This window comes from Ricinus communis, chromosome 2 (genome assembly GCF_019578655.1).
Source record: "Ricinus communis isolate WT05 ecotype wild-type chromosome 2, ASM1957865v1, whole genome shotgun sequence".
NCBI classification, from domain to species: domain Eukaryota; kingdom Viridiplantae; phylum Streptophyta; class Magnoliopsida; order Malpighiales; family Euphorbiaceae; genus Ricinus; species Ricinus communis.
In genome coordinates, this window is record NC_063257.1 from 4,616,313 (window position 1) to 4,644,211 (window position 27,899).

Sequence of the window (27,899 nt, forward strand, 5' to 3'; positions counted from 1 at the left end):
GGAATATCCAATTTTGTTGTCGATATACCTAAAGAAACAAGTGCCAAAATGGAAGTTGCTACTAATGAGCCTTTTAATGCAACTAAGCAATACAACTTCGTAGCTACCCGTAAGTGTTTGTTTATCGCTGATTGTCAATCATTGTTCTTTTTTCATGTTTAGCATAGTGATGGTTGTATCCTAAATTATTTTCAGCTACAATATAAATTGGAACTATGGATTGCTTCTTCAAACTTGGGAAGATCCATCTTTTGCCAATACTGAAGTTGAAGGTGCATTAGGTGATAATGATCCAGGTAAGTAACATTTCTTTTATAGTACATATGCGATGCCAAACAAATTTTAGCTTGTTCGTTGATTCCCTTTATTTATTTAGTTAAATAGGTTCTGAGTGGGTTCAGACTTCCGGCCTCTAACCTTGGAGACGACATCAATGCCATTGAGCCAAAGCTCATTGGTTGGTTTCTTTTCTTTGATTTCGGTTGATTTTGTTGAGCTAGACGAAAGACAATGAAACATTGGTCAGATCCTCCAGATTAAACTAGTAGCTGCTTTAGCTATGATTGATGACGGGAGTTAGATTGGAAAATAGTTGTAATTTCTTTGAAAGTATATCTATAAAATTTATACTCTGTTCTTTTCTGCATTACCATATAATAGATCACTTCTTGAATGAACTATAAACAGCACCGGAGGCAATCAGTAATGAATCCTATGAAATTAGAATACATCTTGATTTTACCATATGAAAGTTTTTTTTTTTAATCATGTCTTTGGATGAGAGTTGAACCATCTTAAAGTGTCCTCATCTTACTACTAGCCTAATGCATTGATAACTATTTTTCATGTCTTGTAATAGCAAGATGATGCTTATCAAATAAATCTTATATCTTAAGCTGCTCGACTTCTCTCTTTATTATCTTTAACTTGAACCTTTTTTGTGTTTTGAACTGAATCACAAGAATTACTCGTGTATGTGTGTGTTCTTTTTTTCAATTATACAAAATAATAGTTTAGAAGTTGATATTTTAGCTGAACTGACAATGGTTACAGGGATTGGTTTAGAGATTATAAACTTCCGGATAGAAACCGGCAAACAAGTTTGGTCTTGGAAACAAGGCAGCGAACAAGGTAAGTTTGATAGTTTAATTTGTTATTATGCTTTTAGCAAAGTTGGCTAGCTGCTGTCTCGAAACGTTTAAGTGGAAACTTGTTTTCAGTACTTGGTTACTTCATGAATGAATGGCTATAGTCAATCTCTTGTGGTGGATATATTTAAAAATTTCTCGAGTCTGATTGTTAATCGTAATTGAAATAACAGGATTATGCTTTGAAGGTCATCAATGAGACTAACCAGTCTTGGGAAAAATTGATAAAGGGATCTATACCTGCCGGGGGTCTTTCACTGGTCTAAACTAATTGCGAGTTGTTTGATGGGAATCTTGTGCTGCATGTACTCACTCTTTCATGTCAACGTGATCTTACAATTAAATTTTTGTTGACGACTCTGTTTTATCATTATACACCAGTACATTTAATTTGTACAAACAGCTTGGAATTCAGATCAGAATTATACATAATATCTCCACTAAGATATCTGTATACTTGGGTTGCCAATGTTTTCTTCCAGAACGGTGATTTTACTACGTAAGACCATATAACTTCTAGTCTAGATGATTTTCTGTCCAATCGGCCATAGCTTATGGGCGATGGTCATTGATAATCAATTAACAAGTTGGTAAGTGTTGGTAAGGTCCTTTTTTGCAGGTTCATGCCATTCACTATCATTAGTTATTATAGAAGATTCCTCTCCTCGTAGAGGTGGGTCAAAAGACGGAATTGACAAATGACTAGCGAGCCTCAAGTTTTCCCACATTTTCTTGCTTCATATAAGGCTAAATTGGTGAGATATTAGTATCTTTCTTTCAACCCAAACAAGGTAAAATTGTTCATCAGTTAAAGCCAAAAGAAAAAGAAAGAAAAAAAAAAGCACATTGTATTACTAATGTTCATCGAGATAGGAACGTTACTATTGTTGAACAAAAACATTTGTGCTGCCATTATCGTATTCGGTTCTAATTTGGCATAGTGGGCGCAAAGTTGACAATAATCACAAATGGTCATATGATTATCAACTAATTGTAATTTACCAAATTAGTAAAAAGCTGTATCCATCCCGATGACAGAAGACGCGTGCACTCTCATCAACAAAGTCGGCACGTGTTAATCGGTCAATGGCGCGCACCCTTTATCTGATAAACAAATTAAAAATCAACAAATCTAACATCCCCACCGCCACTCTATCCAGCTGGCGCGTATAGCTGACGCACTCCACCTCTTTCCTCTCCCCGGACAACAACACACTCCATAGATCTTAAAGTCATTTAGTGCTTTCAATTCGCAACCAAATCTTTTATTCGATCATGTAATTGAATTACTCCATGGCATCTATTCGTCGTACGCTATCGCCAGCCTATCACGACCGTACTTATCAAAACGGCGCCGCCGCCGCTGCTGCTGCAGCCACCAGCTCTCCGTTATCACTCTCTTCTTCGTCTTCTCAAAAGATTTTCACTAAACACTCTTCTTCCACATTCTTCAATTTCAACGCTTTCCAAAAATTCCTCGCATCTATTTTTCTTCAAAAACGTCAGCGCTTTCGCGGATCATTTTACCGATGCTTAATTTTTTTCATTTTAGGGTTCTTTTTAGGTATGTTCTTGTTTGGCCACGTGGATAATGATGTCCAAAATCATGATTTCTCTTTTGAGATGAAACCGCCTCATGTCAATGTTCAATTAGACGACAATGACAATCACAGCATTAAACACAAACGCGACGATTTCGCTGTGAGTTTAGGTGTTGTTGATCAAAACAGATTTGATTACATTCCTAAAAAGCAACTAATCGTGATTACGCCTACGTATAATCGGGCTTTGCAAGCATATTATTTGAATAGATTAGGGCAGGTATTGAGGCTAGTGCAGCCTCCGTTGTTATGGATAGTTGTGGAAATGAAAACGGCGTCGTTAGAGACGGCAGAGATGTTGAGGAGGACGGGGGTGATGTATAGGCATTTGGTGTGTGATAAGAATTTGAGTAATGTGAAGGATAGAGGGGTTTATCAAAGGAATGCAGCGTTTGAGCATATAGAAAGGCACAGGCTTGATGGGATTGTTTACTTTGCCGATGATGATAATGTGTATTCTATTGACTTGTTCGAAAGTTTGAGAGAAACCAGGTAAATGTTAATGTTAATGTTGAAAAATTACTGGTTTTGTGTTATTGTTGTTATCTGGCTTTTATTTTAGAATACTAACATTGTAGAACGTAATGGAATAGCAATTATAAGCCATTGAGTTGGTCATTAGTTATTCCTGTGATTTTTAAAGTTATAAATAATGTGCTTTTGTTATTTATTTGGTGGTACTATAATTTTAGCCTATACTGTTCTCTGAAATGTGCATGTTTTCACTCCGCCTCCCAGAATCGCAATGGTTAAATTGGGCTGGATGTGGGAAGTTAGTCTCAATATATGTGCTGCAATGCATGACCTAGTTGCATGTCTTTTGCTATCAGTTAGTTTATTTCAGAGCACTGCATGCTATATCACATCCTCGATCTATCTCTATTGTCTTCCCTGCTTTTTTATTTTCCTGTTATCTGGATTGTAGTTGTTCCTGTGTTAGAGATACGACATCCACTTATTGTACGATTCTTCATTTGTCTTTTGTGGAAATAAATAAATGAGATAAGCCATTGAATAGGCTCATATCTTTGAAGCAATATTTTCCAGACAAGTAGAGATGACGTTTTGTTCTCCCTTAAACCAATGAAATGTATATAATTTTAAAGAGTAATAAGGTGCTTGATCACTCGATATATTTACCATTGGTGTTCTTCATTAGATCTTTTGCACCTTCAGTCATGTGCTTTAATTTCCTAAACTTAAGCTCCATGATTGTAGCATTTTGTTCTCTTTTCTGTATGCTTTGTATAGGTAATTCATAATATTGTATACTTGTCTTTTAGTCGATTTGGCACTTGGCCTGTTGCAATGCTTGCACAAAGTAAAAATAAAGCAATTCTGGAAGGTCCAGTTTGCAATGGGACTCAGGTAATTGGATGGCACACCAATGAAAAAAGTAAAAGACTTCGAAGGTTTCATGTCGATATGTCAGGGTTTGCTTTTAACAGCACCATTTTCTGGGACCCAAAGAGATGGCGGCGCCCCTCTTCAAATTCAATTCGACAATTAGACACAGTAAAGGAGGGTTTCCAAGTATGCATCATAAAAATGCATTTTCTCAATGTTCTTTTCCTGAGAATTTAACATTCATGCGTCTGTCATACACACTGATTTTTATGCTTTGTCACAGGAGACCACATTCATAGAGCAAGTGGTGGAAGATGAAAGTCAAATGGAAGGCGTTCCTCCTGGTTGTTCAAGGGTACTGAATTGGCATCTTCATTTAGATGCCCAAGGTCTTGTCTATCCAACAGGTTGGCTGTTTCAGAAGAACCTTGATGTCATCATCCCCATTCAATGATGGAGCCATCGATGTTGCAAGTTTGATGCTAAGATCTCAAGACAGGTTTGGTTTCAACTGTAATGGATTTATTGTTCATAATTTTGATGATTTAAACTTTCAGCCTTATATCAAGGGAAGATCAGTTATGTCCAGAGTTAATGTGCGGAATATATATTCAATGGGGATATCACTTTAAGCTTTTGAAAGAACAAGTAGAAACAACTATGCATAAGTATTAGTCCTACAAATGTCAGTCTTAAATTATTATCTGTTTGTAATTTTTTCTGGGCACAAATATATTAACCTTTTGTGCAAAAAATGTACTAACTCTCATTATTTTCCTAATTTAACAGTTATACATGCCCTTGCTTCATCTGGGTGGCCATCTGTATTCGAGCACATTGTTGCTTCATTTGCTAATATCAGCAGTAAGCATGCGACCTTGACAAATGCTCAGCAGCCTTTGACAAAGAAACAAAAGATTTTTCTTTTCATTTGTGGAATTTTCCTAGCATAATATTCTTTCACAGAAACGAAGTCCTGTTTTTGTTGTAGATTTTTGTTTGGCGCATTCTGGGGAATACTGCACAAGTTTTGGCAAGTTAGCCCCCCCAAAATGAAAGGTGTTTCTGTAGGGGAATGCTTGCCCCGTATCCATTCTTTGTATTTGAGTGCACGTCTCTCTTCAGATCAAGGATAGATCAACTGGTCTAAATCACGGACTTAATATCTGGTTTTCCCTTCTCCACTCTTGGCATAGTCCAGTCTCCTGGTGTGTAATTGGATGATTGTGCTTGCTTCTTCTTTTTTGTCGTTATATTGATTCTATACCCAGATTGGGTGAATGGAAGAGATATAGAGCTAAACTGTAATTGAAATGCGTTCTATTTAGATTGCAAATTTTTTTCAAATTGGAGCTTCTGTTGGATTGCCAGACTTGATGTCCATAGTATCTAGCCTTGACTGGCTACCGGCTACCGTCATCCACCAACCCTTGCTTTCAGCAATTGTTTCCGACTCGAGGACATAGAATGTATTCTTTCAACAATCGTTTCTGCGTTTGGAATGTTGTTTAATGTTGAAACATCAGGTTTTAAATTTTTTGATTTTAATATATTTTACAAATTACTTCTCTTAAACCTACTTTGAAAAAAGTATTATTTGTTTTACACGAAGATAATATTCAAAACTTAATTTTCTTATTTGAAAAGCATTTTTCCTTGTACCCATTCCTCCAATGAATTTCAACTTTTTCAAGAAAATATGAAGATGAATAACAGTATAAAGCTTAGAATTTTTGTCTAGACAGCATTCCCCCAAAAAGGGGAAAATATCAAATGTAATATTAACCGTAAATAATAATGATAATATATTTCTATCCGTGTGGGAAGAGAAAAAGAATAGCATATTGTGTCAATGGAATATTTTGATAAAGAAAACGATAGTGATGTAATTCTTATTCTTCTTGTCATCCAGACCAGATCAGTCCTTGTAATCATGCAAAGGACGGTGCCGCCATATTTACATAAATAGCGGCTTAACAATCATTCCTTAAATTACATGGTCCCTGGTCCGCAGAAAGGGACCCCACCTGTTAAGAGTACAGTTAGCGACTTAACCTACTCGCTCTGCATACCGACCAACTTTGCACCTTTTATAGGACCTGCCCGTAATAGGCTGGAGCAGAAATCAAAATTTCAAGGAATTAATTACACTGCGAATTCGGAACATGAATGAAAGAGTTTACAACTATGATACACTATTAGAGCAGCCGGGGGAGGAGAGGGTTGGGATTCTTCCAAGACAGCAGAAAGGGCAACTTCAGCTGCCCGGCTGACTTCAAATTCAGTACCACTGATAAAAAATTATCCATGTCAGCATCCATTGAAAGCAGCAAATTTGTCTTCCCCTTTGTGGTAAGTGGAACCATTGGATGAGGACCAGCATCTGGAAGGTCTTCAACAATGCCTTGCTATACAATTTGTCAGTTTCTGATTCTTATAAGTTGATTATCATGTAAGATTTGCTCCATGAATTGAAGAACTTTTGTCTGACGTGTGTAAAGAGGCGACATGTGGTTGCTGTGTTTGTGAATCATTGAGAAGACCAAGAACTGCTAGTGTTGATCTGCAAGACGCAATGCATTCAATTAACACCAAAAAAGAAATGCTCGCAAGAGCACAATTTAAAGTCAGATCTAACTTCAACGAAACTTCCAAATCTTATAATTTTACTAGAAAATATAGGTGTTGTTCGGAAAATAAGAACAAAAGAAAAGGGATCTTGGTAGCCTATTTCATTGATATACATATTTCCATGATTCCAGTAGCTGGAGTCTCACCAATTATTGTAAGAGCCAAGGCCTAAATACGTGCATTTTCCCGTAATTAGATAATGCAGTCACACGGGAACACTAACCAAAGAATAGATTCAAGCTTAGTTCCTAAAAGTTACACGCACCACACAATTTGGGCAACTAACTCCCCTTGACAGATATGCTAGTACTTTCATACCCCTTGACAGATGTATAATAGTTGAGCAACTTACTCCTTTAGAAAGAAATGTTAAATAGTAAAAAATGAAATTATTATTATGATGCACTAATACATTAAAACTGCAGTTACCATATAGAAGATAGGACAGACTGCCAAACGAAACTACTCAATAAATGCATAAAAAAATAGAATTCAATTAGATCTTTCAAGAACAAGATACATCAAAACTTTACCTAGGTAGTGAAGTTCTGATACTTGGTTGGTTTGCAAAAGCAGCCAATGGGCCTCTGAGATTAGAGTGCTTGCTCATAGCACTTTCAAGCAGTGGAGGTGGTAACTGCAAGCAGAATCAGAAAAGAAAAATGAAAAAAAAATTATTTGAGAATACACAAGGGGTAATTTATATGGGGAAGTTTGGCGGGACAAGCAGCCATGTTATACCTGTAATAATACACGGAAAGAATGGGGCCTTGTTTGAGACACACATTTTAAAAACCCCACCCACAACTTCGGCATTTTCCAGACCTGAATGCCATATATACACAAAAGAAAAGTGGTCTTAGAAACAAAAAAGAGGAAGCATGTTAGTCAACCTTCTTTCTATAATTTCAAAAGGCCAGCATACCTGTCTAGTCACAAGTTTAGAGAGTATCTCCATAACAAAATCAACCTGGTGATCAGCATGATAAAGATTTTATAATTACTTTGATTTTCCACAAGGAAAAGAAGAAAAGAAGAATTATTCCACTCTCACATAGTGAAATTTCAAATAAGCAGTAATTACTTCCATTAAAAATAAAACAAGAAAAAAAAAGAATCTCACAAAACATAAACAATAATGAGACAAAAACAACTATTATGAGAAAACCCACAAATAACGATTAGATATGACTGGAGTTGACAACATTTTAATGGATCATGCAGAAAGCGACGTGTTTAATTTCTGTTAGATCTACTCAAAAAAGTAAAATCTTGTATGCTTTACCTGAAACTGAAACTCACAGCTGATGACAACATAGCTATCATAACACGACTGATAAGAGAACCGTCTTAAATAACTGTATACCCTACCTTAATGCATGAAATAGTTGAGTCTTAAAGGGTCTTTAGTGTAATAAGATGGGGCATTTGTTTTCTTTTTCTGGAAAAGTTAAATATTGATTAAAATGCACCAGCAGGAATGCCAACCTATGTTTAAAAAGAAAAAAGAAACTAACGAGTTGATGAAATGCTTCCATAATATGAATATGATTTTGAACGAATTTTGAAATTCACAGAATAAATTACCAGTGTAGGAAATGCATCAATTGCCTGAATCACTGTTCTCATAAAAAGTAGAGGCAGAGGTGTTTGATCAACCTGAAAATGTAAACAGTTAATACAAGTATTGAACTAGATTTTGTGAATCACAGCAGACAATATCAAGATTTACACACCATTTGATTCAGGGCCTTTGCCAAAACCTGCTGAGTAAAGACTGTGCGTTGCTCGAAACAAGCTGAGCAGGCATCTGTTATCTGCATACATCAAACAGAAACATAAAAACGTTAGTCTGGACATAGAGCAAAGGAAACTGAAGGAGGAACCAAATGAAGGCTCTAAAATGAAATAGAATGTCATTTTTCTGGTTCAGCAAAAATGACCAGTGATCAGCGTTCACTGAGGGGTGAATAATTTGATTAAAGTGCTAAAAAAAGAAGACTCCACAGGGAAAAGAAGAATAATAAAAAAAAGGAATCATAAATTAAAAAGAAAACAGAAGTTATTAACCAGAAATTCGGAGTTATATCTAATTTCCTGCAAAATACTCCCTGACAGGCATTTGACATATGCACATTGCAAGAGAACTATCCTAAAATTCACTTCAAATTAAGATAATAACTATGAAGTCGGTGAGGTAAGGCCTAAGTATGGTTCTTTCCCTATTGTGTGACAATCTAATTAATTTAGTCCCTAAGGTTTATATTCGCTAACTATAAGTTCCTAAGAAGTTTCAGGTGTTAGTCAACCCAATCAAAGGACTTAATGAATAAAAATAAAATTCAATTTGGCCCTTAAAACTTAATATTAAGTATCAAATTCAATATAAATGAATTATTTTCTCATATAATAGAACATTTTATTAATTTTAAAGAAATTTAATAATAATGTTTAACAAAAAAATTTTTTTTTTTTTACTAAAAATTCTTTTACATCGTTAAAATAATTTTTTTAGCATTTTAAAGAATATTTGCACCGATGTACTTTTTCATACCAATATTATCTATTTTTAAGATATTAATGATTTAAAGATAATTTATTTTCTATTATTCACGTAAATATATGAAAATCTGATAATAATCATGAGTTCAAAATTAATTTTGCATGTTAATATATAAATTAATTTTATAGTAAGAAAAATCATTGAAGATAGTTGATTAATATCAAATTAATTAATTAATTAGAACTTTTGAGTAAATTGTGCTAAAAACAAAAAATAAGATCAAGTAAAAGAAATTAATTAGTTTTTTTTTTTTGTGAAAACTAAATTGCTAAAATTAAACATTTACTCAATTTGATAAACCTTTGCCCTAAATTTGATATTGGGATTAAAATTATGCTAAAATTAAATAATTTTGCTCTAATTCAATAAAAAGACTTATTTCATCGAGTTTAACTTGAGACTAAATTTAAGACCCAAATTGAAAGTTTTTCCTATTTATTAAACTTTGACTAGATTGACGAATACAAAAATTAATAGTATTAGTACATTGACTAGGTTGACTAACACAAAAAATTAATAGGGGAACTCTATAGTTAATGGACATAAGCGTCGAGGACTAACTAATTCAATCCTAAAAAGGATAGGAAAGAATCCTAACTATGCTCGAATCTCGGGGACTTTATAGTAATTAACCCTAAATATCAACTCTAGCTAACAATAGAAATTGGATAACCCAAGCAAAATGACTCCACCTACGATCAAGAACCATAATCATATTATTTTTGACTACTCACTAGGGGCGGCCACAGGCCGGTTTGCGGGGGAAGACTAGTTCAGGGCCAGTTCCAACCCATAAGAAAAGGAAAAAAAAAATTTGTAATTTCTAAAAGGAATTCAATTTTTTTGACACTGTTGGAACCGGCCGGAGCAGTGAACTAGAACCGGGTGGTTCCAAGGGCTGTGGAGCTGTAAAATCGCAGTTCCTCAATCTGAACCGGCAGTTCATATGCTGTGGCCACCCCTACTGCTTACAACATGCTGATGCCTTAGAAATGTGCTAATTTGTGCACAAACTATCCTGCCCGCCATGCATCTAATCCTTTACCTCTCAAATCATAATCAATGGCAACATCACCAACATGTTTAAACACTATATAATAAGCGTACAGATTTGTCCATGGATAATATTATGAAAATAGCGACAGAAAAGAATACAAAGGTTATCATAGTCTTTGAAGTAGAAAACTAAGGCTTTATTTATGAACAAAACTAGCAAAATTCAGAAGCACAAAAATGCATGCCTTTTTGAGTGCAAGGCCATCTTTCTCAGGGCTGATATCATGGATGGCAACTAACACTTCTGCAGGAGTTAAAGCTGGACCAGTATGAGCTGAACCCTGCCATGTGCAAGCTATAATTTCTTAGCATGTTTCTTCCTTTACAAGGCAAAAGAAATTATAAAGGTAGAGTATAACAGATAATTGCAAGTACAGCTAAGAAACCAAAGTAAAGAATTCCAACTTTAGCTTGGTTTACTCAAAGGACTGAAACAAGGGCAAATAAAATCTCCCTGTTAACATAATTTAGGTAGTTCAACCAAATCACTGCAGCTGACCATTCTTCAGGACAACTGTACTAATTGATGATATGGCCCCCAAAACAGAGGTTAATCCATATTAATCAAAAAGAGAATTCTACATCCACCAGCTTATAAGCTTTAACAGCAAAGGGGCAGCAATCTAGTTTATCATTTTTCTTGATAAAAAGAACAAAATAACCCAAGCAAAATCATAAGTGCTCTCCAGGCTCACAAAATCAGAAGAGTAACATGACTAAAAAACAAGGCAAAATAAATACATCATATGATGTTGAATAGTTAACAAGGAAAAAATTGCTCAAGTCATTCACATTACCTGTAAAATATGAGCAAGTGCCATCTGGAACTTTTCTATTGGAAGACCAACTAACCGAGGGAAAATAGGCAACACCTGTGACCGTTAAATGATTAGAATCCAACTACAAATATAAATCAGCAAATCAGCAGAACAAACTTTCAACAAAACCAGATTTTCCAATACATGAAACTTTTACATACATTTCATCAATGTCTAGTCCTAGTGGAATTAAACTAGATAGATGGATATCAAAAATGTAGGGGAGGAGGGATAGAACACAGAATATCATTATAAATAAAGCTCCTCCACAGACTGAAGTTCTCATTCTCCAATTCTATTACATGTTGTATCCCAGATCAAATATATTTTCCATCCGGCATTGAACTTAGCTATTTAATGGTAATTTAACATGGATCCTAATGGACATCCCATTAAAGTTCTTTTATAGTATTACAAGAATTAAACCAGTTCTAAAAAAAAATTTAAAAAAACTGCCCAATATCAGGTTGGATTTGTCATCAGTTTCTGATTTTAATTGCAATAAACTTCCATGTCGCTCTTGATTTCAATTTTATAAAAGAGGAAGGTCATCATTATTTTTAGTTTGCACAACAAAAATCTTACTAATTTTCGAGTCACTTCTGCCCACAGCTCTAAATATTTTGCCATTAAATGAAAGAGCAAAAATGTACAAATTGAAATTAATTTAAAGAGAAGTAAGAAACAAATAGTGAAGCAGACCTCATTCTTGGACAGTGAAGATAAAATTGGAATAAGTATAGTAGCATCCTGCAAGAGAACAATATGCCACATCAACACCATGATAATTATTTGAAAGACAAATAAATGGAAACATAATTTTTGAGCAAACCTTTAACTTAGTTTCATATAAATGTTTAACAGTAGCAATTAGATCAGCAGATGGTGTTGTCTCTTGAGTCAATTTTTGCAGCACCTAGCCGAAAAGAAAACAATTTCAGCATCATTCATGAATAGAAGATTAGAGCACAAAAAATTTCAAAGTTGAAACAGAATTCCATGATATGGAGAAAAGGTAACTACCAGCATCAGAAGATTTTCACATCCTTCTGGCGGATCAGATATTATACGGAGCAGCTCAGAACAAGATGACCCTAGGGCCCTTATAAGAATAGGGATATGGCGATGAACAGCCTGCATTTAAAGCTATTTTAGAATTGGGGAGTTGAGGAACACCAGTAGCATTACATTTACCAGCTCAAGTCCTAAAAAAGGGGGAAAATGAGCTGGGGAACTGGGTGGGGACCTTAACAAGGCACAAAATTTCTTCAACTCCAAACAGAGAGTAGAAGTACTGTGGTAACAGAAGGGCACTACTGTGGCCGACTTTGGATCATGTAATAATACCATATAGAACTAAACTCTAAGTGATGAGAAGTAATGTACTGTGCGATAAACTCGCATCTGTCTGCTCTTTAGCAGAGTCGGCATGTCTGAAGACCAACTCATACCAGCCTGAATGATGGACAATACCAATGTATCAAATAAATGAGTTCAACCTCATGAATGACAGATTCAGAAGCTGAGCGATAGTTGAAATGCTTTAGCTGGCATTGTTCTAAGAATTCTTACTGATGCATAATTGGGGTTAAATCAGAACAAAATTAGTACAGGCAAATATAAGCTTTCAAATATTTGACAACTGGCCAATATGACATCTTATAAAGTGTAAACCCATCAAATATACAGTTGCAAAAGAAACTAATAAATTATATAAACCTGCTTTACAGATTTTGGAGCTCGTCCATAGATGTCAAACACAAGTTGAAGAAGACTAGGTTTCTGGAAAGAGAGAAGGCTGTCAGCATCTTTTAAAAAAGTGCAAGCCAGAACAAAAACATTTATGGCCACAAAACTTTTAAAGTTCTTAATAATGTTGAAAGTTTGACAAACCTGCGTGCATAAAGCAAAAAATAAAGAAATTAGTCGTTGAGCTTCAGACAAGGACATTATTGACATATTTTTTACTACTGGCTGTGCACTCTGCTTATTGTTTTCAACATTTGCAGTATCTGAGACTTGAGAGCCACTGACTGATGTCTCCTGGCTTCCGGCCTGAGAATTTTCAGACGGAAAGGAAAGGATCAGTAATCAAAAGAAATTCTAGGATTAAAAACCTTTTTTCCAAGTTTCCATTTTCCAAGTCAAATGCAATAATAGGCGTACACCTTGAAAACCAATGTGACTATTTCTCTATAAACAGTTTCAAGAAATGGCACACATTTTTTTGGAACTTCATAAATGTAATGCTCGTTTTCCAATATGTCAGGGAGCAAACAGGGAGTTAAATTAAGTTTTAGAGGTGACAAATGTGATTATGCATTGATTGGGACTTGACTAAATGTTGTTGCATTTTACCATATACGTGGAGTTTAACAAGCAGCCAGTACCATGCTATACATAAGTAAAACTTGTGGCGCTCGTGCTCCTAATATGCCATTAAGAGATTAATATTTGGTGTTAATGACGTGGAAGACGAAGTATGCTAAGAAAAATGCATGATCCATACCTCCCCATCTCTTTGGTCGATGGAGCCAGACTGTGAAAGTTCAGTGTCTGATGCATGCTGATCTACAGCAGATAGTAGCATCTTTGTTGCAAATTGTTCAATCTTTTCTGCAATGTAGTTTATTTGATAGAGTTTGTTTGCCACCTGTTCAGAACAGTGAAAAAATTAAGGATTAGGCTTCATAAAACATGAACTATAGCTTTCCCCTAGGCAGGAGAAAGTGAATTTACTTCCAAATGGCAGCTGAACCAACAGTTTGCGAAGGAAATTAGCAAGAGTTTGCAGTTATGATGAGTAAAAAGAATCCATACCAGCCGGATGGCTTTTGCTCGAATGTCATCTTGTGAATGAACAGCACACTGCAATCAGGATAGAAACTCATCAGTAAAAACTAAAAGTTGTAATACTTATATGTACTTACTACACGCCTGCATGGTTCAATATTTTTCATGGAGGCTTTACCCCTTCTCATTCTTCTGCTTTCTTTTCACGTGAGAGAAAAAGGTTAATGCATTTGTGGGGAAGTTCCCATTTCATAATAAATTTTATGTCAGTACTATGATGTTAGTGGATCCTAGAACAGATCGGCAAAATTAAGGTATTTGATAGTAATGTAAAGGTATTTGAACAAAGGGACTGGAAAAAGAAACAGTTTATGGTAAAAGTTGTCTCACAATTGGGAAATATTTGAATCTAACAGTCCTTTCCACATTTACCTAGCATAGCATCCATGAAATAGCAATGATACCGTGTTTGGAGAAGAGAACAAAAAATTAACCTATTACCTGCTTTTAATTATTAAATTGAAGAGTCCAGTTTTGGTGAGTTGAAGGGCGGGTTGGTTTGACCGAGCATACCTTCTTTCAGAATCAATGGTCACTAAGCAATAAGCTAAGACCAGGCTGATTTTCAGGCAAAAAAGACACTATCGCAACTATCATTATTGCTTTCATCAATCATAATTAAAAATTTCCAAGGCGCACCATCCAACTATCTTACCACATCTAGGAAGGGGCATAATTCACTTAATGTGAATATTTTATAAATGTGAATCAAAATATAAAAATCTCGATTTCTAGTGCTATGGGATTTCACATGGCTTGCTTACCTTCAAAGCAATATCTAAGCATGCATGCCGATTATTGGGACGACCTAGAATCAAACCCCACACAGCACCAAGGCCTTGAGTGACACGCTCACCATCATGAACCTCTTTTCCATGGGAATCCAAAACCACACTGGAGCAGAGATCATCTAACAATTTCAAGGCAGACTCTGGCAAAAGTGGAACTTCGCCAAGAAGTCTACTGAAGGACTTGTCTGAAGCTGGAAAAGCATCTAAAAGAGATTTGGCCTACATTGAAAGTCTTGTGAAAATCAAAATCTCACACAAAAGATATACCATTGAACCATCTAAAAGAGTACCTACCACTACCAAGACGAATTTTTCATAGACAGCAGAAGCATATGAGGAGCTTCCAGGTGAATCAAGAATCATAAGAGAATGTAGATGATACAGGATATGCATTACAAGCTCATGCCCCTGACCAGACACAAGAAAAAGTTAGATTGCAAAAGCTTTAATCAAAAGCAATTAACCTATAAAAAAAAATTCACATTGCTTTGCACAATGCCCAATCACCATACTCGTGGAATCCATTATTAACTACTCCATAAAGTTATTGACACAAAGAAGTAGCATATAGGAATACTCATACAAAGCTCTGCGATTCAAAAGCAGATTAATTTTGAGCCTATCCAACAGTGACTATGACCATAGATAAATTCAAAACTATCACACTAACACAGTAGATATGGGGATATATTTTAGCCACAGATCATTTCCAAAGAAGTCATCCATAGTTCCAGCGTCAAAAAATAAAAAGGAAACACCTTTTGCAGCCGGTAATCCACAACAATTTGTTTCTGTAGCATCACGACAATGTCATCATCTTCATCAACCTGAAGCAAAAAGCCAAAATAATAATAATAAAACATAATTTGCAATTTCAGATGTTAACTAGCATCCAAAACACCAAAAATAAAAAGTAAGAAGTAAAAGCAGACAAACAAACCTCCAAGATAGTAACTAAACCTTCAGAAGTCAGGTTTTAAAGTAACCTATTATGTTGTTCACTACATGCAGAACAAGATAAGATAAAGCAGTAATTGATCGCACAAATGTCAAACTGAACCAGAAACAGAAATAAAATTACATAGATTAACCAGGTGAAGTTCTTATTCACATTATTGCACAATATTAATAACAAGTTACTGACACCAATGCAAATCATGCTAACGTTTATCCCATATGTACATGGAATAGTATATCAAAGGCTACGTTGTACTTATCTTATGCAGACAAAAAAGAGAAGTGTGATGCCAAAACCAATTTAAGATCAAGCTCAATCTTTTATTTGATCAATCCCCTTTAGCAGAAAGAATTGCATCTTCATTCACAGCCAAAACAGCATCTTAGTTTGCATCTCAGCAGAATGTATATTTTATTTAGGTGTGTGGTTGCTAAGAAACTGTAGGGATTTTGATGATGCTGAACATTCTATAACTTTCTTATAACAGTAGCATCCATCAAATTTCATTGGGTGTTTCTGTTCACTTGCTACTTCAGTTCATTTCAGAATATTATCCTAATTGTTCTTCTTGGTTTAGCTTCTTTTTTGTGCTTTCTTGTATGCTACCACATACCAAGGCTACATGAATTAGTTCCAGTTTTCTTTCTGATGAAATTAATAAAAAAAGATAGCTTAGAAACAGAAGATTCAGGCCACAACAAACCTTTATTTCTTAGTATACAAAGCAATAGTGTATTTAACAGAACTGGATTAACAAAAAAAAAAAAAGTAACCAATTTGCATGTCACAAGGTTCAGCAGAATGATAAATTGCTTAAAAGCATTGAACGATCAGAGAAAGATACTTCCAAAAAGAGTTCAACAATCAAAAGCTGCGCTGCCTCTACCTGAGCAACCAATCGAGCAAGTAATGCCATGCGTTTCAGGCTACAATCAATCCCAGACAGATGCTTGTAGGATTCAATAATCCGTTCAACTGCCAAGTTTCTCACATTTCTTTGCTGTTCCTCAGTTAGTTCAATGTAAAATGGGACCTGCGGTAAGTCCTGACAGGTTTCTTCAGGAATGGACGAGTTTGAAACAGTAGGGGAATTCTGATCAACGTCCATCAAAGATGTGTTATCCCCATATGTCACTTCAACATCTGACAACTTTGATGTAACAGAATCCTCATCAACCATGTGAGAAGGAGAAAGAGCATGGTCTGAAGAAGCCTTGACTTCTGAAACGGGGACAATTTCCTCAGGTTTACTGAAACCATCCTCTTTCAAACTTAATTCATCAGTTTCAGGCACCATTGGACTCTCTAGAGTCTTATCATCGCTTTCGCTGTTTGACAACAGAAGCACATGAGAATTCTCAGCAGATGTCACAGCAGGAACTGAAAGAGGTTTACTTGATGAAACTGAACCATCAAATTCAGGTTCTGTAGCACCAGTATCATCTGCAACAGGCATGGACAGCCCTCCAACAGGTGTTGCTGAACGTCGCGGATCCAGGCGACGGGGATCCTGGCACAATTGACAATAAGTTATTGTAATGTGTGTGTATATATATATATAAAAGAATGCAATACAACTTTACAAGCATGTTTGCTTTACCCTTCTCGGATCACGTTTAGAATCTGCAGGGATATTATTGACAGTGGATGTATCAGACAATGAGAAACTGTTTGCAACTACTGCAGCAAAAGGTACTTGTGTGGCAGAAACTGTAGAAGCATAATTTGTTGAAGCAGATGGTGACACAAATTGTGTAGGATTGCTCAAAGAAGCAGTTTGCCGAGTTACTGGCACATTCCCAAGCCTTGTCAAAGGTGGGGGATTCTTAGGCAAATGCTTCATGTTAGTGATCACAATATCAGCTAGTAGATCAGGGTGAATATTTGAAATAAGAATTTCAAGCGATTCGGCACCTCTCTCTCCTTCAGCAAGCAATGCACCAATCATAGCTATCATTTGTTCTGCAGGAGTCAAATCACTGTCTAGTAAAGGAGCGTTAGAAGATGATCCATTGACACATACTGAATCCTCCACAGAATCATTTATTTGCAATGTTATGGCTGATGACATGATAGGGCCATAACGAATTCGCTTGGCTGACACCTCATGACCATTAGTGAGTTCTTCATGATCTAGAGGCACAGATCTTTTTCTCAATTGATCACTTGAAACTGAAGGTTGGCTGGATGGTTGATCATCCTAGTGAACAGAAGTTAAATTCAGTGACAATTGACTCCACAAAAGACAGCAACTAGATTATAAAAATAGAAGAAAATGATTGTGATAGCCAGTAATGCAACAGAATAATTACCCTGCTGACCCTGGATTCACGTGAGGCACGCTCGTTATTTTTAATCATTTTATCAACTTGACGAATAACTTGATCAGCAGCATCCCCAGCATTCATAACTCGTAATGCTCTAAGCAGTTTATCTCTTGACTGAAAAGGGAAGCAAAACAAACTCTATTGTTGTCAGGTATGAGGGCAGGTACAGAACTATGGAGCCACCACAATAAATAACAAATGTGCTATCAATTTATCACTTCTTATAACACTTCTTATAATAAAGCAATTGTCCTAAAAGAACTTTAGTAACAAAACTTTGCATCACCGCCGGGCTTTTGGAACCTCTTCAACCAGAATAAATCAGCTCATTTACTTTTAAAAAACAAAGAAAGGAGTTGATATACATTTAAGTATAGAAGAAGAGAAATATTTTTGTGAGAAAGATCTTGATAGTGGCACATAATGGTTCTCCAATTACATACTGATAGAACTGCAACATTTAAAGAGTTTCAGTTGCCCAGAGAGATTGAACCAGAATTGTGCATTATAGTGCCATATTCAGCAGCAAATGCTAATTTAACTACATACAGAACTCTGCCCCATTCATAAAAATACCAGTACTATGAGCTTCCATGTTTCCAGAATTTGTAGTTTAGAAACAGCAGATACAAATATACGTTATGTATAATGATGTAATCGATATAATAGAAGTTAAAACATTTTAAGGAAATCTAAAATGATGTAACCTCACCTCAAATATGGTAGGATGCAGACACCGCAGGAATCCCAGAAAGGCAGTTCTCAAGGAATACTGAATACTAACAGTATGGCATCCTTTCACTATCTCTGAATTTGGATTGAAATCAAGCAATGCAGTAAGAATAGTACCATAGTGGACCGGCCGTTTCCTTGCTATAGCTGCAAGACTGCCAAATAGATGTTATTAGATTAAGATCAGAAACTGTACATATGTATGATAACAATAATAGCTTTGCAAAGTAGTTGAAATCAATCTCATAGAGAAGACCAAGCATTAGACCAATATGACAGCAATTTTGCTGAAACAAATAATAACTAGAAAAAACAAAATATAGCCATTTACATTCACAAGGTTGAGCAAAGCCTAACAAGGTTAAAAAAATTGTTGGAAGAACAACAATTTGACAGAAGGAGATGATATTGGCAAAGACAAAAATGAAGAGATGCACAGAGTTGAAGGGGCACACATAATTCATGAGGTTTGAGCAGAGCAAAACAAGAATAAAGAAACACATTCATTGGAAAAGGAAAAATGAAGAGGTACAGATAATTCTGAATCTACAAATCATCTTGCAAGTTCTGAGACCATCTCAGCATCGATTTTCTATAGGAAGAGCTTGACCAATAAACCATGGAATTCTACAACAGATCAGAGAAACTGAAAGCCTAAATAACCCACATCTTTTAACTGATTCATCTATCCTACCCATTGCTTACAATTTCTTGCTCCATGGCATCCCAAAATTTCTTATGATCCTGAACAAAATACGGAACTACAACCTGATAGTCATGATTCAACAATCAACATTTCAGGATTCAACCAATTCTTCTTTCTTCGGATTCCATCACTCCACATTGTTTACTACAAGGTCCAATGAAAGTAAAAAGACCCCATAGTGCTTCAAATGTGAAGCAAAAATTTAGGTGCATGGAAGTCTTATGCTACAGAAGGCATGGCATTTTAAAATGAAAGCAAAACATAAAAATATAAATTTCACTTTGGAGTCAGAATTATTTTCCTTATTTTCTGTATAATCCTTGTTGATGTGACACGTCAAATACCGACGTGTCAATATCCCTCAACAGAGTATTGAATGCTCTATCTGCTTTATACACAAGGCATTATTTAGTGAACATCTATTTTTAAGCAATATGATACATAAAAGCTAGAGAACAAAAGGATGACATTATTTCTATAAACAAGAACCAAGTTCACTGAAATTGCCTATATACTGAGACTGAACCAATAAACATTTATTTCACATCCACCAAGTTCCTTGACATCCCAAGAAAAGGGGGCCAAATACATACTCAACATTCATTGCTGCATCACAACTAAAGCAAACACATTGTATCCATCTCAACAACTCCAAAGATGCTACCAGCCATAACACAGGCACACCATTACTTTAACTGCTCAAAAGCAAATGATATGGAAGATCATAAGTTTTACTTAATGGGGCTAGCACTATGCTTCAACAGCAACAGTTTCCACTAGATGCTGCAATTCAACTTCTATATGGTTAAGGACAAAACTCATTGCAATCGCCTCTACAACTGCAGCATTCTGATTTGACTAGAATAAGAAATCTAAAAGAAAAAAGCATATGGTCTAGAATGATTCATGCAATGTTTTATAAAAACCTTTTTCTTCTCTCTGTAATTACTAGCTCCTTTCTTCTATCAAGAAATTCTTCTTCTAGAAAGTTTCAAGCTTAGTTTGGGATTCTCAACATTCCTCTGTCACATTCAGTTATATAGGTATAGGGTTACAACTGCGTGGTAATACATATATGACATAGCATCTTCCTGTCAAATACCCCATCTTTTGCAGCTGAAACCTCAACCAAAAGCCAGTTAAATTCAAAACTAAGACTAATTTCAACATTCTATTTCTATTATAATCTTGTCATAATATCTTCAAATAAATAAAAAATAATGTATCAGCTGCTCTAACAATTCAAGAAGGGGTCTCTCTGCTAATTACATACAATAAACAATGAAGATAGTAAATAGGACTAGCCCTCCTGATCAATTTACAGGCCAGTACCAATACACTTGATGTTGTCTGATCAATAAATAGTAGTACTCCCCACCATACAGTGTGTACAGTCCTTGCAAAGTGAGTAGATTTAGAAAGCAATTGATAGATTGCAAAAGCACTTGAACTTATCATTATTTAACAGATAGGTAAAGAAAGGGAACTAATAAAAACTGAAAATAGAAGATGTCTGTCAAACATCATACAATATGAATGTAAACATTATCAGAAGCATTCTAAACTTTGTAATACCAATCCTCAAACTATGCCAAACGCTAACAGCACCAGCAAAATCAAATCCTAGCAACCAAAACATAGGTGAAAGGTGAGGCATAAGCTACCTAACCGCAATTTTCAATTTAAAGTCCTAACTCAGACTATTTCTTACAGGCATATTGCTAGTCAATAAGGCAACCAAAGAGTTAGCATCAAGCGTCAATCATAAAACCAACCAATGAAAGCAAAACCCGACAAGTCATAATCATTTAGCTTTTACATCATCAAATAAACCATATCAAAAATTTTCTAACACTTCATTAAAATTACAAAACCACCCACAATGATGACATTAAATACCATGACCAGAGGAGTTCTTCCACTTCATGTGAAACCTATAACTAATCCAGTTTTCACAATAAGTAGCAGTCTAACTGCATATGATAAACCTAAGTAACAAATCATCTCTTTATCATCTTCTTCACATGAAAAATATAGATAGCTGGCAAGTTCCATCAAGATTCTTGGAATTAAATAAATAAACATTTATTCCATACTTGCCCTTATTTCAGCTAGCTACTGTCATAATTGAACAAGGCTCCATGAGTTAACGCTTCTGATAGAAACTTAACATATTTCCCTTAATTAGTTTGACAAATTGTATAGTTCAAATCAAAATTTGATTAAAGTCCTTATTTCTTGAAATTTATTTTTCCTTGTTACCAAAACATCCAAATATAAATAATTGCTTCAAGCTTTTAACAAATAGAAAAGGATTCAGAACCTTGATTTCAAAGATAACAAAATACAAATGCATGTACTTTCTGCATATCCGTTGAAACTATATGCCAACTTGGTTACAGTACGTACAACCACAGCAGTGTGGAAACCAACAAGTTAATCAACAATAGAACACAAATAGTATCCATGAAAACATATCCAGCTGCAGAACCCAAAACATGCTTTCAAAAACTAAATTTGCACATTAAAGCTCTTGTGCCATCTTTCAATTCCTCATCTGATGGTTAAATATAATATGTCATGCATATAACTCAACTTTTCAACTACATTCCAAAAGATCACAAACTAAACAACATTCCTTTATGTATTTCACTTTACAGCTAAAGAAGAATCAAACATGTATTAGAAACACTACAACTGGTCAGAGATGAAAATGGAATAATAAAGACAAAAAACAAAGTTGATGAAATTAAACCACTGAATACAATTAGATCATTTTTACATCAGTTTAAACAAAATAATGATGTAGCTTTAGAAATAAACGAAAACATGGCAGTTTAAACAAAATAATCTTATAATTTTAGAAAGAAACAAAATAAGAATTAATTGTATTAGAGAAATACAATTATTTGAAAAGTTAGAATTTTAATTAAACCTAACCAGAGTCTTAAACAAAATGCCGTTCATTCAATTTTTAGTTCACCTAATGAATTATTACAGATAATAAGTCGATGCATGTCAAGAACTTTCACAATTTTAGATCATTGTTTCTACATCAATGTAACAACTTTGGAAGCAAAAGCAGCTTGTTTCCATGCCTTTATTTTGCACAAATTACTGCTTGATGTAAAACCATTGCTAAAAATGAAGCTGTCCCCAAAGAGCAATACCTTCTATGTCAAAGCTTTGTTGGTACAAGCATGATACAGTAAATTTCAAATCACTGGTTTATGAAAGTGAAATCATAAAACTTTTATTATGCTGAGATGATAAATTTGATATTTGTAACTAATAATCTAATAGAGGAGAACCACCATGTACTAGGCTGAGATATTTTTGCTCATTAAGAAGCAGCAAATATAAAATAATAAAAGCTCTGCAAAGAAAAACGCAGCCTTGTGTAAACAAGTCAGATGAGACATATAGCAGGGTAATCCCCAGTTAAAAAGAACTTTTGATTATTTAAGCTATTAAATGTGCATCAACTGTAACAGAAGAATAATACATTTTCAATTCAGTAATCATCAGCTGTATGTGCATACAGAATCTCAAACAACAGTAATGTAAATGGCCCCTTTAACAGTTTACAAAGCATAAACTGCGTTGCTTGACAACCCAGTCTCTCTCAGCACCTGGGATGACAATTTTACCATCAGTTAACCATTCTTATCACTGGCCAATTGTTCTGCAAAGTGTCCAAACAATGTGAACATTTTCCAGCCCTGTTTAACTCCAATTATCTGAAGCACCAATGCAGCAGTATCCAAGCCCAATAATCCTCATAACAGAGCTGGTCAGCATGATGCAATCATACCACAAACAAGCAGTTGAACTTCTATTACAACCTGTTTCCAAGCTTCAGTTATCCCTCCAAAATTTTCAAGATAGTAAAACTGAAGGCAACATGAAGTTTACTCCCCTATCAATATATTAAAATTCTAAGGCCTTCAATAATTGGAAGATGCTTCAGAAGTGAGTAACAGGTAAATACATGGTATGTTTTACTATCATTATAACCAAATTTCACATTTGCATATGAAAGCAAATGTGTGGGAGTAGTTCGACTCACAACATATGAGAGGAAAAAAGATGAAGGCATGATGAAGCTCCCAAAAAAGTCTTTTTTGAAAAGGGGGGGGCCAGAGAGGGAGTGTCAGAGATAACAAAATGGCATATAATGAATATAACCGTTCCACTAGTATCAGAATGCTTACTGACTTTACATATAAACCACTGCACAGAACACTAACATAACCTTAATATGTCCTAAACAGACTGCAAAAATAGCCAGAATTGAAGGAACTAACATGGTAATATAATATGATACACAGAGAATACATGCATGCTCTTAAATTCTTTCCATTGTTCAATCCGTTATACAAATGTTTACCACCTCAACATGAGTGTTATATGACCTTTGCTAGATTATATGGCTAAGCAGGTGAAAACTGTAAAAAGATACAACAGGTAGAATCCAGTTGTGATTAACACATTTCATAAGATTCTTCCAGAGGAATACAATTGCTTATTCAGAAAATGGTACCTTCGATTATTTGGATGTTTGCATTTAATACATATAAAAGCCAAAAATAAACCAAAGTTCATCTGGATTAAAAAAATTGATCTAGAGATTTGTAAGGCTACCACACAGTGGATGGCAGAATGCATCTCTATATAGCTGAGTAAAGAGATCCACTTCTAAGTTATGGCTGTTTAGACTCCAAATGAAATGTCAAGGAATTAATTAGCCAAAACAACAAAGTAATGAAATCACAAAAGAAAACAGCAGCATCACTTAAGAGTACTTTCTGCACTGCGTCTATAGAATTAACAAGGTATTTTCAAGCAAGTTGACAAATATTATTTCCACATGTTTTCTTTTCAACCTTATCTTCCTGTTTTAGCAACATAACATAATAAACAATATCTTAATCATTAAAATTAATATCCCTTTCCAACAAAATTCAAACCTCAATTAAGAAACATTGAGATGGGGAAAAAACAAACATTACTCAGATAGTAAAATATATGGACCAAGCACTAACTCACACAATGAACAAATGCACAGATGAATAAATTGACCAATAATATATGAAACCTCACCAATTTACAACTGCAATTATTAATGGACCAGGAAGACTGCCAGGCGACTGCAAAAAGTCCAATAGAATACCAAGAGTCCTGTCTGCATCTGACATGAGAGCAACTGGGTCCAAAACAGGATGGCCACCAACCAGCCACGAAACGTTAAATAATCGTTTGCTTCCTGTATAACGAAGAGACAAACAAGCATAGGAATTAACATGATAAAAAAATAAAACACAAGCAAAGTCCTGAAAGGACTTAGACAGGAAATTTAACTGTTAAATTATACTGTGGAAACCTTTTAAACTACTAAGGTTCAGAATGCAAATACCTCTTGCAAAAGACTTATCAGAATCATTGGCATCTGCTGTAAAAAGCAATACATATTTTTCCAAAAATTTAAGCGACAGCAACTTTGTCCCAATAGAGCCAGGCTACAGTTGAGTTTTAAGAACCAAAAAACAACAATAAGATCGAAATTAGCAAAATAGTTCGAACCTTCAACAACAAATGAAAATAAGAACAATATACTAGATGTCCTTGACCCAGAACATTCCTGTTGAAATATACATTGATATAACACATCTAAATGCTCATATAGGTTGCAAAGTATTATAAAATAAAATAAAAATAAAAAAGCAAATTCAATATACTTCAACTGCAATTGCAAACACAGCATCCTTGAACTTAAGCATCCATATCCATAGTTCTTCAAGCCATCGTTCCACCTTACCACACCGTTGGAACTACAAATTTCCAGAATATAGGAATAATAAGATACAAAACAATTGAGAAAAAACGTGCATCATTTACCATTAACAAAATGTAAGGGAAAAGAAGATAAGAACCAATCAAAATGACTAAAATTAAGCTAGATCATAATGACAGAACATTTAACAAAGCAAACCCACATAAAAATCAAAAGTAATTCAAATTAGAAACTAATACCAAAACAGTGCAAACATTTAGTGTGATTCCAAAGAGAAACAAAAAGACACCTGGAATGCCATTTCCTCTAGAATAGCAGAGAATAAATGGGTGCCACAAACAATAGATTGCCTCGCAATGACCGGAACATTATCTTTCAAAAATTCCAATAAGACAGGTACAAGTAAAGAACAATGCTCCGTTGCTTTCAAACTCATTTCCTCAATAATCCTGCCAGCCACGCAGTACAAAAATATAACTGAAAATCAACAAATGAAGAATATATTACCCAGTCTACCAAAAGCTTCTAATGAAACGGGATAATAAACTTATAATAGCCGTTTTAATATACCAAAAGATTTTAATAAAAGATATTCCCAAGTCTGCTTAAAACAATTTACTGATGCATATCAGCTTCTAAGTTCATTTTAAAAAGAGTCATAAAGCATTTAGCTTTTTATTGACAAAGTTTCAGGTAAAGCACGCATGCAATTACAGTTTTACTACATTGTTTCACGGCAGCTATATGAGAGTGAAAGAAATAATCTGAAAAGCAAATTAAGCACAAAGAGAAAGGAATCGAGAAACCTGGTAGGTAATGCAATGGGTCCAAACTTTTAAAACAAAAATTGCACACAATAGTCCCAAATATGTCCCTAAATCTAAAGCTACGCTCAATATCACAAAAATAACTAAACCAAATTCTACTATGCAGACCGAAAATTGACACAAGAAAAATAAGAAAACAAAGAGTTAGGGTTTAGAACAGACTCGAGAAGCATTTTTCTGACGAGACTCTCAGGAGAAAATTGGAGTTGCAGCAGGTAAGGGAAAAGCTCGGCAGCAAAAGACGGCTCCACTGACAAAATAATGTCTTTGGCCTGTTTCAATGAAGAGAGCTTGACTGCTAAATCGCTGTGGTTGTTCGCTGCCGTCAGGAGCGAGAGAGCTTGGTCCCTCGAAGCCATTTGGATAAATAAATTGGTGTTGTATCAATGTAGCTGTTGAGTTTTTGTTTTTGTTTTTTCTTTTTAGGGTTTTGAAGAAAAGTGATAATAGGGTTTTATCAGAATCGCTATCGGCATGAAGATGGAATTGGAATCAGAGCTTGAAAAACAGCCAGCGGGAATTATTTTATTGTTTATGTAATGAAATAGTAGTGATGAATGATATAAGAGCAGATGTAGGGCTTTTGTTTGAAGTTATTATGAATTGGGTCGATTTTGGGTTTTCCAGCTTTCTGGATGAACCGGAGCAGACTCCACTCGCTAATGAGCGCCGGTTGTGTTTATTTTTGCCTTTCATCCTTTACTCACAAACAAGTCATGTCGCCAAATCCACGTCATCTCTTGAATCCACACTGCACATTCCACATCATATACATATTTATCTAGTAACGGACATGTCATCACATGTTTCAATGTGGCACATGACACATATGCCAATTGTCCACCGGCATGTGTCCTTAGAAGGATTAGAAGGACCCATATAGCACATACAAAGTCAAATCTATATTGTATGTGCCCAAATACATATTTATGTTTCTAAATTTTTATTATTTATTTAGTTTAAATTCTTATTTTTAGTTTAATTCAATAAATATTTTAATTTATTTTTATATATTATAATATTTATTGGCATATACTTTTATTTAATAAATTCACATGTTAAATATATTAAAAATAAAGTTTACGTATATATTAGTTAAATTATAAATTAAAAAAATTGTATAGAAAAAAGTAAATTCGAATATTTATTATATTAAATCAAAAGTCAAATTGTTAAACTGACTAATCGTTATAGAATTAAAAAATATAAATATATATTTAGTTAATATATATTTATATTTTAAAATTGATATTAATTAATTAATTTAATATTTTAATTTTCAATTACAGCTCTCTTATATGATACAATTCTAACAATAAGAGCAAATCGGTAAAAAGATATGAAAAATTACAAATAAAAAAAAATTATTTTAGCATTAATATTTTTGAGTTGATCCAAACTGACATATACGAGTCTCTTTAACAAAAAATAAAAATTTTAAAGAAAATTTTTTGTTTATATTTACTGTACATTTTATTTATACATCAAACTGATATATAAATTAGCACATATTATTATTAATCTAAATAATAAAATATAAGTTGGTCATCTAATACCAAAATATAAAATTACTCATATTATTTTTCTATTTATTATTATGATATAAATATGAAGTCTAAATAAGAATAATTAATATATTTAAAGAAATATCTTTTATGTAAGCAATAAAAGAAATTTGTAAGTATTTTTAACTCATACTATTAGTATCAATTGAAATAAAATTAAACTGTAATTATCACAATTAAGG

At 34.5% G+C, this 27,899-nt stretch overlaps 2 protein-coding genes across 4 annotated transcripts; one reads left to right on the top strand and one right to left on the bottom strand.

The window, feature by feature from the left end:
• Window positions 1-2,035: 2,035 nt before the first annotated feature.
• LOC8288070 (probable beta-1,4-xylosyltransferase IRX9H) lies at window positions 2,036-5,443 on the top strand. 2 transcript variants are annotated; one of them, XR_001535449.3, is made up of 5 exons: window positions 2,036-3,241; window positions 4,033-4,282; window positions 4,380-4,595; window positions 4,886-4,960; window positions 5,088-5,443. XR_001535449.3 is itself a non-coding variant. In XM_015721455.3 (4 exons), exons 1-3 carry the CDS (start codon window positions 2,442-2,444, stop codon window positions 4,548-4,550), a joined length of 1,221 nt encoding a protein of 406 aa, XP_015576941.2. In that variant the 5' UTR covers window positions 2,042-2,441; the 3' UTR covers window positions 4,551-4,595; window positions 4,886-5,443. The 2 variants fall into 2 exon arrangements, 1 of the variants encoding a protein (XP_015576941.2); XM_015721455.3 differs by having other exon boundaries at window positions 2,042-3,241; window positions 4,886-5,443.
• A 497-nt stretch (window positions 5,444-5,940) lies between these two features.
• LOC8288069 lies at window positions 5,941-26,853 on the bottom strand. 2 transcript variants are annotated; one of them, XM_015719875.3, is made up of 27 exons: window positions 26,315-26,853; window positions 25,615-25,774; window positions 25,270-25,362; window positions 24,948-25,050; window positions 24,635-24,797; window positions 18,806-18,980; window positions 18,079-18,207; window positions 17,367-17,966; window positions 16,653-17,276; window positions 15,567-15,635; window positions 15,103-15,216; window positions 14,782-15,027; window positions 13,985-14,032; window positions 13,674-13,817; window positions 13,058-13,219; window positions 12,884-12,946; window positions 12,188-12,298; window positions 11,997-12,080; window positions 11,867-11,914; window positions 11,144-11,218; window positions 10,532-10,627; window positions 8,464-8,544; window positions 8,315-8,386; window positions 7,653-7,697; window positions 7,469-7,552; window positions 7,261-7,364; window positions 5,941-6,659 (listed from the first exon to the last, which is right to left on the bottom strand). In XM_015719875.3, the coding sequence occupies exons 1-27, from the start codon at window positions 26,509-26,511 to the stop codon at window positions 6,545-6,547; spliced, it is 4,005 nt and encodes a 1,334-aa protein (XP_015575361.2). In that variant the 5' UTR covers window positions 26,512-26,853; the 3' UTR covers window positions 5,941-6,544. The 2 variants fall into 2 exon arrangements, with proteins under 2 accessions (XP_015575361.2, XP_048226988.1); XM_048371031.1 differs by lacking the exons at window positions 5,941-6,659; window positions 7,261-7,364; window positions 7,469-7,552; ... (17 more) ...; window positions 18,079-18,207; window positions 18,806-18,980 and adding an exon at window positions 22,953-23,424 and having other exon boundaries at window positions 26,315-26,845.
• Between the last annotated feature and the right edge of the window lie 1,046 nt (window positions 26,854-27,899).